At 41.0% G+C, this 20494-nt stretch overlaps 1 protein-coding gene across 17 annotated transcripts in view; it reads left to right on the top strand.

Moving 5' to 3' along the window:
- The window catches only part of UNC79 (unc-79 homolog, NALCN channel complex subunit), a 278472-nt gene extending 258947 nt beyond the window's left edge, over window positions 1–19525 (top strand). For all 17 annotated transcript variants that reach the window (XM_012497970.2, XM_030803527.1, XM_030803532.1 and 14 more), the window contains 6 exons: window positions 422–597; window positions 1867–2053; window positions 3501–3698; window positions 6060–6137; window positions 16309–16350; window positions 18352–19525. In XM_012497970.2, coding sequence (XP_012353424.2) covers window positions 422–597; window positions 1867–2053; window positions 3501–3698; window positions 6060–6137; window positions 16309–16350; window positions 18352–18552 — 882 coding nt within the window. In that variant the 3' untranslated portion in view covers window positions 18553–19525. The remainder of the gene's footprint in view (window positions 1–421; window positions 598–1866; window positions 2054–3500; window positions 3699–6059; window positions 6138–16308; window positions 16351–18351) is intronic.
- Window positions 19526–20494: the final 969 nt, after the last annotated feature.

Raw genomic sequence — 20494 nt, 5'->3', positions numbered from 1 at the left:
TCAAAATTGCTATGAAAAAGAGGTAGAAAGCAGCATGCACCTGGCCAGGGAGGTCAGGGAAGGCTTCCCGGAGGAAGTGACACTTGAGCTAAAATCTAAACAATTAGGTGAAGAGAGGCAGGAATGGCATTCCAAAGGGAATAGCAGCAGGAGGGAACACAGAGAGCCAACACAGCTGGAGCTGCAGGCTGAAGGGGTTAAGTTCTCAGTAGCTGGATCTTTCTGGCTTTGTAGGCCACGCTAGGGAACTTTCCCTCCTTTTATCCTAAGAACAATGGGAAGGCTCTGAAGAAGTTTAAGCAGGTTATTTGCTCAGAGTGGCGATAAGAAGGGTGGAAATGACAACCTCATCTTTTCAAAGAATGGCCTGGAATGAATCCAGGTGTCTGCCAGAGTTACAAAATACCATTCGGTTTTGTAGAGCCATATGAAGACATGTTCCCAGCCTCTGCATGAAGATACCTTTGGGGGACATCTCAAAGTGGGGCTGGCCCAGATTGCAGCCATGGACATCTCACGGGGCAACCACAGAGATAACAAAGCTGTGATCCGCTATCTGCCTTGGCTTTATCATCCCCCCTCCGCAATGCAGCAAGGGTAAGACCCTTACTATTTCGGGAATGAGGGTAAAGAAGGGAGGAGATACCCCTGAGTTTCCTCGGGCTCAGCTAGAGTTAATGAATACACTGAAGATTTACGACAGTGGAATATACTTGGTTAGGAAGATGGAAATCAGATCCCATCTCCTTACGTACTTGCTGACCCAGAATGCTCTCTGACATGCTGCTAAAAAATAAACCTGTCCTCCCACAAAAACCTCAATTGTCCTTTCATGAAGAATGAAAATTTTGAGCTTAGAATTACCACTTTAATGCTTGATTTCAACTAGTTAAGTAAATTAATAGGTATATATCAATATATTTGCCTTCAAGCAGCTTAGATTGTAGCTGGAACAAAAGCTATAGCAGGGACGAAATCGGTGTAAGATTGTACAAGCCCCTGACCCTGCCTTTGAGGGAGGCTAAAGAAGAGAGAGGCATGTATGGGTTTGTTGACTTGGGAACTCAGGGTAGGTTTGAGCCCGCCCTTTTGCGTGGTCAGCCTTCCTGTCCAGAGGAAAAGTGTAGAGTGGGAATGAGAAGGGTAGGAGGAAAAGATCACTGGGGAGCAGGAAAATGGGCAGCTGTGTTACATCTCCTCATCTCTTTCCTCCCCTCTACTGGGGATGCCAGAGAAGAGATTTTTTTTTTTTTTTTTGAGACGGACTCTTGCTCTGTTGCCCAGGCTGGAGTGCAGTGGCACCATCTCAGCTAACTGCGACCTCCGCCTCCTGGGTTTAAACGATCCTCCTGCCTCAGCTCCCCCAGTAGCTGTGATTACAGGCACACACCACCACGCCCAGCTAATTTTTCTATTTTTAGTAGAGATGGGTTTTGCCATGTTGGCCAGGCTGATCTCGAACTCGTGACCTCAGGTGATCCACCCACCTCGGCCTCCCAAAGCACTGGGATTACAGGCGTGAGCCACCGCACCCGGCCCACCAGAGAAGAAATTTCTAAAGACAGGAGTGGAAAGAGTTTAGAAAGAGAAGCTAGTCAGAGAGGCAGTCAGGCTTGTGGAAGAATGCTGTGTAATCCTGTGTCACCAAAGGCTGTTCTTTTCTCAAGAAGCTGAGATCCAGGATTAGAGTGGAAAACAAGAAAAACAGATACATCATTTTGTTGACACTCAATTGCTTTGGCGTTTTGCTTTATGTGATTGCCTGCAAGACCACACTTTCAATCCCTTCCTTCAATAAGCATTTGTTATGCACCCAATGAAACAGAAAACATAAAATCATCTTTAACACTCCTTCTTCTCTAATAGACCTAAAGAATTCATCGAGTGTGTCTCCCATATCCGACTGCTGTCCTGGCTGCTGCTGGGTTCCCTCACTCACAATGCAGTGTGCCCAAATGCCTCCTCTCCCTGCCTGCCCATTCCTCTGGATGCAGGCTCCCATGTTGCAGACCATCTTATTGTTATCCTGATTGGATTTCCAGAGCAATCAAAGGTAAGTGATTTCTGCAAGATTAAGACCATATGCATCGCAATTGCTAATGGAAACCTTATCAGCCAATTATGTTTCTTCTGAGAAGAAAATGCATCTTATCACTTGCCCTCCTGTGGATGTTAGAAACACAACTTTGTGCTAATGTCTTATTTAAAGTTGTTTAGATTCCCAGACTGTCTTTCCCCCCGCCCCCAAATTGTTTTTCGGCTTACTTTTATGAAGATAAATCATGGAGTCAAGCAAGATTTGGCTTCCCAGGCATTTCTGTCTCAAAATAATGAAGAGAAATAAAAGGCTAGAAATATAATCAAAATTCTGTGATCAGTTTTTAAAACCAGAGACAAAACGGAGGAAAATTTATTCTCTATCTAATTCTTCATGTACCATCTTTTCAACGGAAATCTCTAGAGATACAGGAAAATACAAAATGAAAACAAGAAGGCCAGTTGGGAACTCACTAAAGCACACATTGGCATGACCTACACAGGGGAACTTTGTAAATTGGAGAGACAGATGATGTGCTAAAGGAAGAAAGTAGACCCAAGGCAGGCACCAGTCATGAGCCCTTCCAGGCAAACCAGACACATTGGTACTAATCAGCTCCGAGGAGCCAGGGGACCTTCACAGAGCTTCGGCAAGTTCTGGGAGGTCACAGTGGCCTTGGGGACAGCTCGGGTTTGGGACGGGGCAAGCTGATGATGTGATAAAATGGCACACCCATCCCAATGATCCAAATGATGTTCACAAAAGGAATTAGGCAGTCGATTCCTAATATTTCTACTCAGATCCGGGTTTGATTCCTAACTATGGTACTTGTGATTTTGTGAGCTTGACAAGTGTATCTAACCTCTCTGTTATTCAGATTTTCATCTGTGAAATAGACGAGGGGATGGTTGGAGAGTGATGGAGGTGATCTAGGAAAAGCCTTTGGCGCCATCTCTGGTGTGTTGTAGGTGCTCTGTCTGCACGTGCTTCCCGCTAGGAGGAGGATCTCTGCTGCTGCTGCTGTGATTATGAACTTCTGGGCAGTGTATTCACGTATATCACCTCCTTTACTCCCACACTTTGAAGAGACTACTATTATCCCCATTTTACAGATGAGGAAACATCCTAACATGGCAGAATGATTATTCTCCCTAATCTAGTTTAGGGATGGGAATGTCAGTTTCATTAAAGGGCAAGGGGGTGGGTAGATTTCTTCAGCAAATTAAGGTGCCTTCTCTTCAAAAATGTGCTTTGTTCTCTGAGCACACTCCCACTGGTGGAGAAGAGAGCAGAGCAGATAGTTTTAAGGTGATGAATCATGACTTTGTAACTCTGAGATAACGTTATGCCTTTGTACTTCCCCTGTGCTCCCTGGCAAGACTGAAGCCATGCGGGGAGGGCTCCGTAGAGGGCCACAGCCTGCTGGGATGCAATGCACCAATGCCGTCTTCTTCCTTTTCAGACCTCCGTGCTGCACATGTGCTCCCTCTTCCACGCGTTCATCTTTGCTCAGCTCTGGACAGTGTATTGCGAGCAAAGTGCTGTCGCTACAAATCTCCAAAATCAGAATGAATTCAGCTTCACGGCGATACTGACAGCACTAGAATTTTGGAGTAGGGTGACACCCAGCATCCTTCAGCTAATGGCCCATAACAAAGTGGTGAGTCCACGGATGAGTTTCCCTTTTGAGATGGAATCTCAAAGTGTCCACACCACTCCTAATCCTCACACTCCCTGTTTTCACAGATCTCAGTTGTAAGGTTATATAAATGGATCAGGGATTTGTTACCTTATAAGCTGGATGTTCTGCTTGCATAAGCATTTTGATTAAAAATGAAATAAACAATAGTTCAAGAGATCTATTGTACACCGTGGTGACTACAGTTAATAACAATATATTCTATACTTGAAAATTGCTACAAGGAGATTTCAAGTGTTCTCACCACAAAAAATAAGTATGTAAGGCAATGTACATGTTAAATAGCTTGATTTAGCCATTCCACAATGTATATATCTCTCAAAACTTTTATATTGATATATAAATATTAAAGCAAACAAGTACAGTTATTAATATTAAAAACAATTTTTATTTTTTCTGCCTGACATCAAATGTATGTTGTATGAAATATCTACCTTGAAGGGTTGTTTGATGCTATAATGTCAGAGGGTTAGGAGTGAAATTCATATTACTTGAGGATTTCAAAGCAATTTGGAAAAACCTTAGCCAATTAGGTAATCTATTTGTGGTGGTTTAAGAGTAGACTGATTACAGGTGTTCATTCCACTCAAGCCTCAAAGCCTGAAAAGAGCCTCACCTTTTCAAGCTGCCTTATAGGGACCTATGCTCCCCAATCTTCAAATCCAGTACTATTGAATGTAGCAGCTACCAAGAGAGGGACTGTTCCAGAGCTCATTGGAAAATGTCTGGGGTATGGCTAGCCTAAGCCCACTTCATTGAACCAGTGTGGAGTATTCATCCTGGAGTCAAGGTTGGAGGATATATGGAAGGAATTTACAAGGGAGTCCTTTGGTTCTGACTGTGTATTGGAGGAGGACTCTCAGCTGGGAAAGCTGCAACCAATGTCTTGTTATGGGGACACCATCAGTAGAGTTCTTGTTTGTGAGGAGCAGGGGACCTGGAGGGACATCATAATGATGATTCCAGTGTGCCCTGAAACCCAACACTGCACTGCCCATAAAAGGCATTCAGGAAATTTTTTTTAACTGATAGAATAATAGTCTAAGAAGTATTTTCTTTTGGTTCTTAATTAGAAAGGGGATTGTATATTTCCTTTAGTGAAGCACTTTGTTCTTTAGAGATGCAAATGATACAGGCAATTCTACGTGTAGAGAGATGTCTTAGTTCAATTTAAAGGAAGTTTATGTGAAAATCTTAGCGTTTGAATAGTTCTGTTATGGAAAATAATTACATTTATTGGATCACAGATTCTAGGACTAATGAAGAATTTGGAGATCAAACATTCTATTCTGTTATTTCACAGACAACATAACTGAGGCCTTAAACTTAAGCTAGGGATTAAAATTTTTCCTTCTATCATTAGTTTTTTGATACCAAGAAATACCTCTCCTCCACATCACTCTCCATATTTAAATGTTACAAATGAATTTGTTGCACATGATTTTATGCAAATGATATTACAAAAGAATTTGAATTAAATTCATTCTGAAAATTTTGTTAAACCATATAAGCCAGTCTGGTAAAATCTCCCTGAAATATTTAAAATCCAGCCGTAGGAATTTCTGATGAGGGACATCACTTCTACTGTCTTTGAACTGTCGTAAGCATGGCTACCTTGTCCTACGGAGAATAAAGCCTCAGAAGCAGATCTGCAGTAAATTAAACAGTTATTGCTGATGAAGACACTGTGTAGAAAGGATCAAGATTGAGAAAGGATCAAGATATTACTGGGAACGTTGATGTGAAAATTACCCTATTCTAATGTAAATCCCCCTACCTTGCAAAAGATATCCAGAAAACCAAGGAAAATAGTCTGTAATTGTCTGACTTTGTATCTGGTGCTTTCTCTAAGACTAATTTAGTTTCAAATAATATTATTTTAAATCATTATATGGTGTATAAAAGTAATTCAAGCATTTGTCATCTCCCCTCCCTGGGTACCCTCCTCTCAAACAGACTAGTGTGATACAGAACTCTTACACCCAAAGAGTTCCATAGTTAGAAATGAAGGAAACAGAGGCCATTTATCCTCTGGTGTGAGTCAGTGCAGTGCAGATTAGTGAGATCAATGCCTGAATTCCATTGGCAGCCCTAAGTTGAATGAGGGAGGCGTGACAATTACCAAGCCTCTGGAGCTTTTTTAAAATTCTTTTTCTGGTTTGAAGTTTCAGAGGTGAATGAACACCACTGCCAGTGGTCTCCTATGGTCATTACGCAGAAAGACCCATGGGCACAAGACATCGGTCTTCCGTGGCTGCAAACTAGTTTGCAAGGTTTCGGTATCACTAGGAATGGAATTAACTTTCATGTTTGTTGTTTCAGATGGTAGAAATGGTGTGTCTCCATGTGATTAGTTTAATGGAGGCATTGCAGGAATGCAATTCGACCATTTTTGTCAAGGTAGGAAAACCTTATGATTTTTGTAGACCACTTCTTACTGCTAAAAACAAATGTGGATTTATGTTGAAGGTACTTTCTGAAGAGAGTTAGTTTTAACATTCAGAGTTGGGGTTGGAGAATTCAGGCTCCTATAACAACCCTTTACCAAATGGTTATTGCATTAATTTTGCTTTTGGTCTACCACCGTGACCAATTTCACCTGGGTTAAATCTATCAGACCAGGCCAGGCATGGTGGCTCACGCCCATAGTCCCAGCATTTTGGGAGGCTGAGGCAGGAGGATTGCTTGAGCCCAGAAGTTTGAGACCACCCTGGGCAATATAGTGAGACTTTGTCTCTACCAAAAAAAAAAAAAAAAAAAGTAACACAAGTGCTGAAAATATTACTGGGGAATATTGATGTGAAAATTACCCTATTCTAATATAAATCACCTTACCTTGCAAAAGATATCCAGAAAACCAAAGAAAATAGTCTGTAATTATCTGACATGGTATCTGGTGCTTTCTCTAAGACAAATTAATTTAGTTTCAAATAATATTATTTTAAATCATTATACAGTGTATAAAAGTAATTCAAGCATTTGTCATCTACCCTCCCTGGGTACCCTCCTCTCATCAGAAACAGACTAGTGTGATACAAAAACGAAACAGCAGAGAACTGGGTTTCCCACTCCGTTTATCTTTCTGCCTCCCCTCTTTTTCCTTTCCTTCCTATCATTCCACCTCTTTGTCTCTCTGATCCTTCTTCCTCTCCTTGTATCTCTTCTTGTATTTCTTTATCTTTCACCGTCACCAACCACCATCACCACCCACTAGTGGGCATCAACTTGGAACCTCATAACTTGCTGTTTCATTCCTTGGTTAACTCCACTCTTCAACAAAGAACGTTTGTCACATTCACTCACACTATGCTGAAGAAAAGCAGCCCATTTTCAGGGAAAACTTGACTGTTACCAGAACAGAAAAAGATCATTGGTTCAAATGGGCTAGCTATGTGATATCTAGCTTGATAATAGCAAAAGTCAACACTGTTGGAGTGCAGTGGTGCAATAATATACATATGGCAAATGGTACATATTTAAAACATGCAGTTTGATAAGTCTTGACTTACGTTATGCCATGCACCATGATCAAGACAATGAACGTATCCATCACCTCCAAAAGTTTTTTCAGGCCAGGTGTGGTGGCTTATGCCTGTAATCCCTACACATTGGGAGGCCGAGGTGGGCAGATCACTTGAGGCCAGGAGTTCAAGACCAGCCTGGCCAACATGGTGAAACACCATCTCTACTAAAAATACCAACATCAGCCAGGCATGGTGGCGCACACCTGTAATCCCAGCTACATGGGAGGCTGAGGCAGGAGAATTGCTTAAACCCGGAAGGGGAGGTTGCAGTGAGCCTAGATTTTGCCACTGCACTCCAGCCTAGGCAACAGGATGAGACTTTGTCTAAAAAAAAAAAAAAAAAAAGCAAACAAAAAAAAAAACAAAACTTTTTTTCATACCCCTTTATAATCCTTTGGTTGGGTTACTCATCTCCCTGTCCCCAGACAACTACTGACCTGCTTTCTGTCACTATAGATCAGTTGGCACTTTCTAGAATTTTCTTTAAGTTGATTCATACAGTATATACTTTTTTTTGCCTTCTTTCACTTGTAATAATTATATTGCGATTAATCCATGTTATTGCATGTATCAGTGGACCGTTATTTTTTATTTCAGAGTAGTAGTCCATTGTATGAATATACCACATTTTGCTTATTCATTTATCAGTTATTTGATATCTAGGGGGTTTCCAGTTTGGGGCTTTTACAAATAAATCTGCTATGAAGATTCGTGAAGATGTCTTTGTGTACATATATGCTTTCATGTATGTTGGGCAAATACCTAGGAGTAGAATGTCTGGGCCATGTGACAGATGTATATTTACCTTTAAAAAAATTGTTTTCCAAACCATTTTCCAAAGCTGTTGTGCTCTGTTACATCCAGTATATGAACAGTGTATGAGCATTCCCAGTTCCTCCACGTCTTTGTCAACACTTGGCATAGTCAATCTTTAGTATTAATTATTCTAAGAGTTGTGTACTGGTATCTTGTTGTGGTTTTAAATAGCATTTTCCTGTTTGCTAATGACATTAAGCATCTTTTCATGTACTTATTTGCTGTCCATATGTCTGCTTGGTGAAGTATCTGTTAAAAGTATTTGCCCATTTTTTATTGGGTTGGGTTGTTTCCTGATTACTGAAGTTTGAGATACAAGTCCTTTATCAGGTATGTGATTTGCAAAGATTTTTCTCTGTGGTTCGTCTTTGGAATTCTTATTTTGATGAAGTACCATTTACCAATTTTTTTCTTTTACGAATCATGCTTTTGACGTTGTATTTTAAAAAATCTTTGCCTAACCCAAAAATAATAAAGAGTTTCATTTGTATTTTATTCTAAGTGTTATCTATGTTTTCACTTGGGTGTTAGTTTATGTCTGTGATCTATTTTGAGTTGACTTTTGTATATGGTGTGAGGTATGGATTGAGGTACCTTTTATGTATATGGATAGTCAGTTATTCCAGCATCATTGTTAAAAATACTATACTTTCTCCATCAAATTGCCTTTGCACTTTTGTCAAAAATCAAATAAGTATACAATTCTATTTCTGGCTTCTTGATTCTGTCCCATTGATCTCTATTTCTTTATTTTTATTTTTATTTTTTTTCCTGAGACAGAGTCTCACTCTGTCACCCAGGCTGGAGTGTAGTAGCACAATCTTGGCTCACTGCAACCTCCATCTCCCAGGTCCAAGTGATTCTCCTGCCTCAGCCTCCTGAACAGCTGGGATTACAGACACCTGCCACCATGCCCAGCTAATTTTTGTATTTTTAATAGAAACAGGTTTCACCATGTTGGTCAGGCTGGTCTCAAACTCCTGACCTCAGGTGATCTGCCCACCTTGGCCTCCCAAAGCACTGATATTACAGGTGTGAGCCACCATGCCCAGCCAAATCTCTATTTTTATAACACACTGTCTGCATTACTATAGCTTTATAATATTCTTTGAAATCAGGTAGTGTCAGCCTTCTAACTTCATTCATCTTTTTCAAAGTTGTTTGGCTATTCTAGGTCCTTTGCAGTTCGAGATAAATTTTTAAATTGGTTTGTCAATTTCTACAAAAAGATTGTTAAGGGCTGGACACAGTGGCTCATGCCTGTAATCCTAGTGCTTTGGAGGGCTGAGGGGGATTGCTTGGGACCAGGAGTTGAAGACCAGCCTGGACAGCCTGGTAGCATATTGAGACCCTGTGTCTACCCTGCAAAAGAATTTTTTTTAATTATCTAGGTATGGCAGCGCATGCCTGTAGTTCTAGCTACTTGGGAGGCTGAGGTGGAGCACAATGATTTGAAACTTTTCTTTTCTAATATAAGTGATTAGTGCTATAAATTTTCCTCTAAGCACTGGTTTAGCTGCATCTTAACAGTTTGTCATGTTGTGTTCTCATTTTTATTCAGTTCAAAATACTTTCTAACTTCTCTTTTGCTTTCTTTCTGACATTGATTATTTAGAACGATATTGTTTTACTCCTAAATATTTAAAGATTTCTGGAGATTTTTCTGTTATAGATTTGTAATTCTAATGTATCACAGAATATACTTTATATAATTTGATTCATTTTAAATTATTGAGACTTGCTTTATGGTCCAGAAAATTGTGTATCTTAGTAAATGCTCTGTGTGCACTAGAAAAGAATGTGTCTTCTGCTGTTGTTGCTTGGAGTTTCCTAAGTAAGTTAGTTCAAAGTTGTTGATTGTATTGCTCAAGTCTTCTATGTCCTTCTTGTTATGTCTGTCAACTTATTCTACCAATTATTGAGAAAGGGGTATTGAAATATCTCTGAATGTGGATTTACTTTTGCTTAATGTATTATGAAGCTCTGTTATTAGGCTTATAAGTGTTTAGGATTGCTATATCTTCCTAATGAATTGAAATTATAAAATGTCCCTCTTCGTCTTTGGTAATATTTTTAGTTTAGTTTAGTTTTTTTTTTTTTTTTTTTTTTTTTTTTTTTTTTTTGAGATGGGGTCTTGCTCTGTCACCCAGGCTGGAGTGCAGTGGTACAATCTTGGCTCACCACCACCTCTGTCTCCCGGGTTCAAGCAATTCTCGTGCTTCAGTCTCCTGAGTAGCTGGGACCACAGGCACCCGCTGCCATGCCCAGCTAATTTTTGTATTTTTAGTAGAGACGGGGGTTTCACCATGTTGGCCAGGCTGGTCTTGAACTCCTGACCTCAAGGGATCTGCCCACCTCAGCCTCCTAAAGTGCTGGGATGACAGACCTGAGCCACCGTGCTCAGGCTGAAAAAACTTGGAGGTGATGGATATGTTCATTATCTTGATTGTGGTGCATGGCATAATGTAAGTCAAAACTTATCAAACTGGGCATTTTAAATACGTACCATTTACCATATATGCATTATTGCACCACTGCACTCGAACAGTGTTGACTTTGCTATATCAAATTAATGAATATTACCCATCTTTGGTAATATTTACTTATAAAACAGTCCAGCTTTCTTTTGACTAATGATAGGATGGTACATATCTTTTTCATCTTTTTACTTTTAACCTATCTGTGTCTTTGTATTTAAACTGCATTTCTTATAGGCAGCATAAAGTTGGATGTTGCTTTTAAAAAAAATCCAATCTGACAGTCTCTTCCTTTTGATTGAGGTTTTTAGATCATTTTCATTTATTGTGTTTTGCGATATTGTTGGGTTTAAATCTATTATCTTACTGCTTGTTTTCTATATTTCACATCTGTTCTTTGTCTCCTGTCCTCTCTTTTTGTGCCTTCTTTTGGATTAAGGTTTTTATGATTAAATTTTGGATATAATTTCCTTTTCTTTGTCTAATTAAGATAAACTGAAATGGCAACTAAGATAATTAACTTGAGAACTTCCTTTTTTTCAAACATCAGCATTTAGTGCTCTAAATTTCCTTTCAATACTGTTTTAGCTGCTTTCCCCCAGATTTTGAGAGATTCTCATTTCCATTCAGATCAAAATGTTAATTTCCAGTTTGGTTTCTTCTTTGCCCCTTAAGTTGTTTAGAAGTGTGTTTTTTAATTATCTTTTAGCTGTATGTCTTTGTTGTTGTGTTAGTGGTTGATTCAGGGTTTATAGTATATATTTTTAATCACAGTCTGCCTTCAAGGAATATTATACCACCTCATGTATTGTATAAGAACTGTACAGTAATATACCTCCATTTCCCACCTCCTGACTTTGTGCTATTATTGTCATACATTTCCTATATATTTTATAAAGCAAATCATACATTATTATTTTTGCTTTAAACAGTTGATTATCTCTTAAAGAGATTTTAAGCAAGTTTTATGTTCACTCATATTTGCTATAATTGCCATATTTATATTTACCATTTTAGTGCTCTTCATTTCATTCCATAGATCTAAACATTCATCTTTCCTTCTGCCCAAAGGATTTTCTGTAAAGTCTCCTGTGCAGGTCAGCTGGTGATTAATTGTTTTAGCTTTTGTATGTCTCAGAAGCTTTATTTTGCTTTCATTTTTGAAAGAAAATTTCACTGGGTATTGAATTCTAGATGGATGGTTTTGGAGGTTTTTTTTTCAATACTTTAAAGACATTGCTCCTCCATTGTCTTTTTGCTTATATTGTTTCCAACAAGAAATCTGTCATTCTTATCTTTTTTGTCTGTATGTGATATGTCTTTTTTCCTCTGTTGTCTTTGCCACTATGGTTAAGCAATTTGATGATACTGTGCCTTGGTAGAGTAGAGTTTTCTTCATATTTCTGGTGCTTGGGTTTGGTGAGCTTCTTGAATCTTTGGATTTATAGTTTTCATTAGATTTGGAAAAATATCAGCCATTGTTTCTTCAAATATTTTATTCAGTGCCTCTACTCAACATGCTCAATCTTTCTTCTACCTTCTTGACCATATTGAATATAGTTATCATAACTGTTTTAATGTCCTTGTCTACTAGTTCTGTTATCTGTGTCATTTTTGTTTTATTTTCTGTTAACAGATTTTTCTCCTCATTCATGTGTTTCTTTTGTTGTTGTTGTTTCTTAGCATGCCTGGTAATTTCTTATTGTATTCTTGACATTGTTAATTTGACTTTCTTGGGTGATGGATATTTTTGTATTCATATAAAATATGCTTAAGCTGTATTCTGTGACATAGTTACATAACTTACAAATATTTTTATCCTTCTGAGGCTAACATTTAAGCTTCGTTAGGTGTTGATCAGAGCAGCAATTTTTGTAGGGCGCATAGTTCTTCACTGCTGCTGCTGTATACCACTATCCTTATCAGTACTTTCATGATGTTCTATGAGTTATAAGATTTTTCCACTCTGACTAATAGGAACACAAAATATTCTTGGCCCTATATAATCACCAGGGGATTTTTTTCCTTCTAAGATTTTCTGGTTGTTTTTTTCTCCAGTATTGGATAGTTTTTATAACTTGCATGTACTGGTCAGCACTCAGCTGAAGACTCAGGGGGATCCCTTTTCAGATCTTTGGAGTTGTCTCTCTCTCTGTAGATCTCTCCTGTCCAGTGCTCTACCTTGCAAACTGTAGTCACGTTGACCTCCCAGGGCTCCTGGCTACATCTCCTCACTCAGGAAGACTGCAGGCTCCACCTGCATTCCTGCTGCCAGTGCTATGCCTGAAAACTGTCTCTAGGCAGTGAGCTGGAATACCTGCAGGGCTCACCTGGTTTGTTTTCTTTCCCTCAGTGATCTCTGTCCCGCATTTCTTGATGCTCAATACCTGAAAAACATTGTTTTTTATAGTTTGTCTGGATTTTTAATTGTTCCAGGCAGGAGGGTAAATCTGGTCCTTGTTACTCCATCTTGGCTGAAAGAGAAAGTTTCATCACCAATTTTAATTTTGAGGGCTGGAATAAGCAGGATTGAAATGAGTACAGTCCAACCAGGCAGGAAGTCTTCCATTTGTTCTATAGCATAAACCAAGATAAGAAGAAGGGTATCACTTTTATTTTTGTGAAAACCTATTTTTTAAATGTCCTTCAGTTTTCAGGATATTGTTTCTGAAGAGGGGGAAAAAAAACCAACCAACTTTACTCCATTGTGACATTACAGAGCCCAAAATAAATTATATCTAGTTCTTACTGACAGATTTGTAGGAGCCACTAGCCAAAAAAGAATGAAAATTAAAGTTATTCAGTAAGTCAAATTAACATTCCTGAAATAGGATGATGGCTGGGTTATATAACGTCATCAATAATGATGAGCTTTAACTGGATGCCTTTAGTCACGTGATTTGCAAATCACAAACCTGAAGGTCCCTTGCAGGTATATTTTAGAATCACATGGTCATAGATTACATCAATGGGGAAATAATAAAAACTCTTTTAGACCAACATCACTATTCCCCTTGCTTGCTTCACATGGACCCTTAGCCCCAGTGGCAGCACTGGGAAAGGTATCCACCCAGGGACAGGGTACTCTGTACTCCCTGACCCTACTCTTCCCAAGTCCCTCACAATTCTTAACAGGAGGTTAGTTTGGGTATTTCCCAAATATCAAGAGGCGTATGGGCCCACTTCCATATTAAATAGTCAAAGGTCAACGAAGTCTATACCATCAGGACCCTCCAGGGCTTGCTTTTTGCTGTGCAGAAATTATAGGGAGAGACAGTTAGACTAGATAAATTATTTTTTTCCATTCAGAATGTCTAGAGGAGCCAGTCCTAGTAAGGGTCAGAGGGCACAGCCTTATCTGGTACCAACCTTTGTAATCCCACAGTTTTGTTATGAGGGTTGGGGGACAGGGGGAGGCATGGAGAGGGTGGCATTTTCTGATATTTTCAGCTTTAGTCTCATTACATTTTCTGATACACACCATACTCCATTTCTAAACACAGTATTCATGTTAGAGACCAAGTATTAGCTAGCTGCAACAGAAACACTATGTTTAGGAATGTTTAGGAGTAAATGTCAATAGAAGTCAAATTAGTGAATTGTATACATCAACAGAATGTTAAAAGTCAAACAACAGCCAGATTTAGCCTTGGGAACAAAAACAGGGAGAGAAATGCAGCTTTTCACTTCACCAAGTTCATTTTAAAGAAAATGTGATGAATTCAGTGAAACCAGCAGCTTATGGCTATGACTAACTTTGAACTCTGAGGTCATTCACATACTGTCCCCCATCCCAAAAACTCTCCTTCTTTGGTTTTGTTCATTGCATCACTGTCCCCCAGTTTGCCCAGGTTAGAAACCTCTACCGCTTCTTTGACCTTTTCCTCACTTGAAAGAGCAGACTCATCCTCAGATCCTCAAGATTTGTCTCTGCAGGCGGAATCCTTCCCCATCCCCAGAAACTGTCCCTGGTCTTCTCTGGACCACTGAGGCAACCTCCACAGTGGCTCTTGCCTCCATTCCCTGCCTCCTTCTTCACCCTAATCTGCAGGCTGCTGCCACAGTGATCTTTCTGGAGCACTGTTCTGCTCATGGTGAATACAGCATCCTCTCTTCGGAAGTTGTATTCAATTTGGAATAAAATTCAGATCCCCTAATTTGGCATTTAGGGCCATCTGGTGGGCTAAGGGTGTGAAGGCCTGGCCTGTGCTTTTCTAAACTTGTTTTTCATGGCCGTTTTCTAAGAGTCTCACATGTCAGCATCACGTGACTGTCTCCCGTCCCCAACTCTCTGCACACTCCCACCAATGAGCTTTGCCATGCCTTCTCTCTGCTTCCTGGAATGCCCTTGTTCTGGCTTCCCAGGACTACCAAGGTATTACAGTCTGGGTGGTTCAACCAACAGAAATGTATTCCCTGGAAGTTCTGGAGACCAGAAAGCTGAGATCAAGGTGTTGGCAGGGCTGGTTTCTTTTAAGGGATTAGAGAGAGAATGTGTTCCAGACCTCTCTCCTAGCTTCTGGTGGTTTGCTGGGTCTTTGGGGTTCCTTGGCTTGTAGGTCCCCATCTTCATCTTCACATAGCATGCTTTCTGTGTGTTTGTGTGTATGTGTCCTAACTCCCCTTTTTATAAGGACACCAGTCATATTGGATTAGGGGCTCACCCTACTCAAGTATGACCCCATCTTCACTAATTTACATATTCAACAATCCCATTTCCAAAAAAGGTCACATTCTGATGCAGTGCAGATTAGGACCTCAATATAGATTTTAATGGGGCACAATTCAATCCATGACAACACTACTCCTTTATTTGAGTGGAGGGTTGGAAGGAATATGGAGTGAAATGATATGATGCATATTGGTGTATTAAAGATCTGAGAAGTACTGAAATAAAGAAACTAACATTTCCAAACCTATTGGATCGGAGTCCCCCTCCACCATTTAAAAGCTCTCCAAATTAGAGTTCTGTGGGACACACTTTGAGAAATGCCATATTCTGTCTCTGACTTCTGGATGCACAAGGCCATGAATATTTACTTAGATTCTAAAGGACTGAAACACGGAGGAGGGACCAAAGCAGAGAGAAGGAGCAGCTTGTGGAGGTCCTCAGGCCAGGGCACCCTATGACTGCCTCCCAGGAAGGACCACATCAGAGGGGCTGAGGGCCCATCAGAGAGGCAGCAGAGGGCCAGGGTTCTCTAGCAGGGACTTGCTGCTTAGCTGTGTGTACTCCCACACTCTGCAGACACCTGGCTCCGTCTCACTGTATTCCACCTTCCAGATAGCAGCCAGGCATCTTGGAGTGGTCTTTCTCGCTCACTTAAGTGTTCCATCCACTGACCAGAGATATTTTCTTAATGACTACAGGCAAATAGAGTCGCCATTCCACTCAGACACTCAGTTCTAAAGATCCTGTGGAGGAAATTCTATTTCAAGAAAGTGAGGATTTAATTAAATAAATACACATTTAATTTCCTGTGCTTGGTAGCTTTCGAGAGACAATCAGTCATTTACTCTAAAGTGTGTATCTCAGGCACTCATGGGGTGCTTATTAACCTCCAAATGCCACTGGCTCAGCAGGGTTTGGCCTCAGAAAGACATTTTGCCGATAACAGGTAGCTCTGCAGCAGGGCCCACATCCGTGCATGATGTGAAAGGGATTCAGTGTGGCCTGTTTTCTCTTGCAATGAGCAAAGCTTTGCAGAAGAATAGAGGACACTAATAATGAAGCTTTTGTCTTTCTCCACACAGCTGATACCTATGTGGTTGCCAATGATTCAGTCAAATATCAAGGTAAGTCACTCCCTGGGCTGATTGGAAGCTGGGTTTCCTGCAGAGAACGTATAACATTCCTAGGGATTGTTGATGCTCCATTTACTATGCAGAAGGATGAATTCAACCTGCTCCTGGCCTTAGAGGGCTGATAATGCAGGAGACCTGTGGGCCAGGTAAGGGCTCTGCAGGCAGGGGGTGGCAGCAGGAGCCATTGTCCTACTGCTTGAGGTTGGTGAGGATACAGGTGGAGGGTGGTATCCCAGGGTCTGAGCGAGCCTCAATCCACTGATGAGAGTACAGGCCAAGGCCGGGTGCAATGGCTTCTGTCTGTAATCCCAGCACTTTGAGAGGCCAAGGTGGGAGGATTGCTTGAGGCCAGAAGTTGGAGACCAGCCTGGGCAACATAGTGAGACCCCATCTCTACAAAAGAATAAAAATTTAACTGGGTATGGTGGCATGCACCTGTGGTTCTAGCTACTTAGGAGGCTGAGGTGGGAGGATCACTTGGGAGCCCAGGAGTTCGAGGCTGCAGTGAGCTATGATCCTGCCACTGCACTCCAGCTTAGGCAACAGAGTGAGACCCTGTCTCTATTTTTAAAAAAGAAATCAAAGAAATATAAATTGGAAATGAAAAAATAAACTGTCACTATTTGCAGATAACAAGATCATGTATATATAGACAGAGCAAGACCCTGTCTCTCAAAAAAAAAAAAAAATAGAATACCGACCCCTTGGAGGATACCCAGGCACATTCAGTGATGTGTCCTGGTTGCTAAAATTGATTTTCTATGAAAGGACAACATTGAAGAAATGACAGGATTGAGCTACAAGGAACCTACTGCCTCATTTTATATCTGAAGAAATTTAGGACCAAAAGGAAGAGTGACTTGGTCAGGGCCCCACAGCCTGGAAGAGGAGATCCCGCCCGAATATATTTCCCAGCCCCAGGCTTTGCCTTGAGTGGCGCTTTGTCATTGTAGGGGCAAACATACTCTATGACTAGCAAACAGAGTTAGTGGGCTTGACTTAAGATGGCAAAGCCAGCTGCCTGCTCCATCCAAACCGGGTCCTGTCTGTAGCACTAAGAGTGTTGGGACGGGAGGAAAAGCTGGAAAGTTTTTTGCGGAGTTTCTTCTCCGAGTTGGGGAGGCATGCTAGTGGAAGGAAAGCGGTATGAACTCAGGGTACCCAGACACCAAAAGAGAAAAATGCGGCTGTCAACAATGACCTCAGCCTTTGAGTCCTGATTATGGCCTTGGTGCTATTTGTGGCGGCCGTTGGGGGCATGGGCACTGCTGAAAACTGCCTCTTGGTACTAGTTTTTTCTGTGGAAAGAGAGTTTCTTGCACTCTCAGCTTGAAGCATTTTAAATTGCCTCTCTTACCCCTTTCCTGGCTTAATGGCAATCTGTGGCGATTGCCCAGATGGCCAGGAGCAGGCCAACAAAACTCCCTAAGAAGCGTGGAGAAAGAAGAGAAGCTACCATCCTAGCTTCTTCATGTGCCAAGTTCTGTTCTGAGCACTCTTTTAACCCATTTGTCCTACACAACCCCCCTGAGTAAGTGTCACTATCCCCCCTTTACCCATGAGAAAACCCAAACACAGACCAATAAACTTTGTTCCCAAAGTCGCCTATAGAGGAGCCAGGCTTTGAACACAGGGAGCCTGGCAGCAGAACCCAGACACTTCACCACCACACCAGGTCCCTGTCATAAATAGTTCACTGGGGCTAAGTTTATGTGTTAGCCCAGCACTGGTGTGGCAGCTTTATGTTTTCATTGCAGTGAGTCTGTCAAGATGGGCATGTCATTATTATGATGGGTTTGGGCCAGGATGACTCTAGAAAACATGGTGCAATCCCCTGCTCTGGGCACTGCCGGAGTAGAGAGTTTGCCTTCTTCAGGCCAGACAACCCTTGAGCCAAGCCTAAATTCTGCCTGCAAGAAGCCGCCCGGGTCAACACTCCCTGGGTTGCCCATGAAAAGAAATAAACTAAAACCTCTTGCCCTTTTTCTACAGCACTTATCTGCGGGACTCCAGCTTCGCCTCCAGGCTATTCAGAACCACGTGAACCACCACAGCCTAAGGACGCTGCCGGGCTCGGGCCAGAGCAGTGCTGGCCTGGCAGCCCTCCGCAAGTGGTTGCAGTGCACTCAGTTCAAAATGGCACAGGTGGAGATCCAGTCCTCGGAAGCAGCCTCTCAATTTTATCCTCTATGAGTGGACTCCTCGGCGCTCAGTGTCAACACTCTGGTTTAGCAATAATGGGTTTAAAAACAAACAATTTGATCCAAGCAGGTTGGGGAACATATTGGTACTGTACATTCTCTTTCTAGTTTAGTAAAAGATGTGCAAAGGCCAGAGAGGGCCGAAAATGAAGCTTTCTTGCTACACATATTTCTGATGACTCCTTGGGCTATCTGATTAAGTGTTTCCTTACATTATTTTTTAAAAACCAAATCATTTTTCTTTAACTAACTTCTATTTTTTTTAAGAAAAAAAAAATAGACTGGTGGGTACTCACAGAAAAGTTGTATAAGTCCCCCTGTTGCTATTTTTGATGATAGAGAATAAATAGGGTTTTTGAAACCTTTGTAGTGTTTTTTCTTAAAATCCACTCTTGGCAATGCAATAAAAAAAACCGTCACCATAAGCCAGTGACACCTGACTGAAGCTTTTTGTCATTATCCTGGGAAAAGTGGCAGCTTGCAAGGAACATTACAAAGTGCACTTAGAAATTAGGTGGTTAAACTGTGCCAATTGTTTTCGTTGTTTTATAATATCATTTTCCAAAACTGTCCAGTAAGTTTTATTATTTTCAAAACTAGTTTTTCAACTCATTAGTTCTAGGCTGTATTCTCTTGTAAGCTTTATGATAACCACTTTAGTTTTGTGAATAATAAATTTTATTCTTTTGTTAATACTTGTATACAATTTAATTGAAAACTGTAGCTTGCACCCTGGACCAGATGAGTCCCTCACTGGCACAGCGCCCTGCACCTGGAGTGATGTTTCATAAAACGGAATTTTAATAGTGTAAGAGCACCAAGATTTCTCCGCACCTATGCCTAGCGTTGGACTGTGCATTCCAAATGAAATTTCTCCTCTTTATCCCTGTAATGCACTGACTAACAGAAGACTTACTACACATTTAAACTGTATATTGACATGCTATTAAATGCATTTTTTATTATCTTTGTGAGCCTGGGGTTTTTTAAAACCAGTTTTTAGAACTAGAGTTTAGTTCCTGACAACCATTCCTTCTAAGGTTCTACAGCTTCTAACTTCTCTTAAAACTGAAATTATGAAGAAGAAAAGGCTTTCTTGCAGGCCATTTGATGAGAAGAATACACAATTTGTTTGAAGCCCACCTCTAGGAAGGACTCTGAGGGCAAAAGACCTTTTTTTTTTTAATGTTCGTTATTAAGAGGCTTCCTTTTTCTTCTGGGAGCTCTGAGATCTTAATGTTTCTCAGAGGAAAACAAGCCCTCAGATGTTTAATTGTTCATATGAGTTCTAGAAAGAGCGATCTTCAAATCTTCATCCTAATACAAATTGCAGGGGACCATTCAGGCTCAGTATGGAGAGTACAGAAGTGATCATTCTTTCTATCTGGCTAACAAACGCTTCAGAAAGTCCTCTCCCTGGTCAGAACCCTTCTCCGTCGCAGTCATGCTTGGCTGAGCTTCCGTGAACATTTTGTCTCATAGTCAAGATGTACATTTGTTTATCTCACTTGTAAACAGTGACAGCTTTGAGCATATGTGCTATCTCTGTTTCCTCATGGTTTGGCACACAGTGCATGTTTAATTAATGTCTATCGAATGGAATGGATTCAGTTAAGCAAAAGGACTTTCTTGAGCTCCCCATGGGCACCATGAGCTTTGCGTGTGACATTCTCTTTTTTTGCATTGGTTCCTGGAGGAGGAGGAGGCTCTGGCTGCTTCCCCTGTGAGGGTTTCTACTGACATCCTCATCTGTGCTCAGCTGCAGGCCTGGCTCTTGGCTAGTCCTGAGCCCACCCTGCCCCAGGTAGCCAGGATCTTAGTGGCCCCATCCTACCAGTAGACAAGGTCCAAAGTTATTCACATCTTCTTCTCCCACTCCCTCTTCTTTGCCCAGTTCTTTGAATGGACTTCTCCCTGAATTTTTCTTTGTGTTT

Source organism: Nomascus leucogenys, chromosome 22a, assembly GCF_006542625.1.
Source record: "Nomascus leucogenys isolate Asia chromosome 22a, Asia_NLE_v1, whole genome shotgun sequence".
Lineage (NCBI taxonomy): Eukaryota > Metazoa > Chordata > Mammalia > Primates > Hylobatidae > Nomascus > Nomascus leucogenys.
Note: the sequence above shows the minus strand (reverse complement) of the source record. Positions and strands in the feature narration are given on the sequence as shown.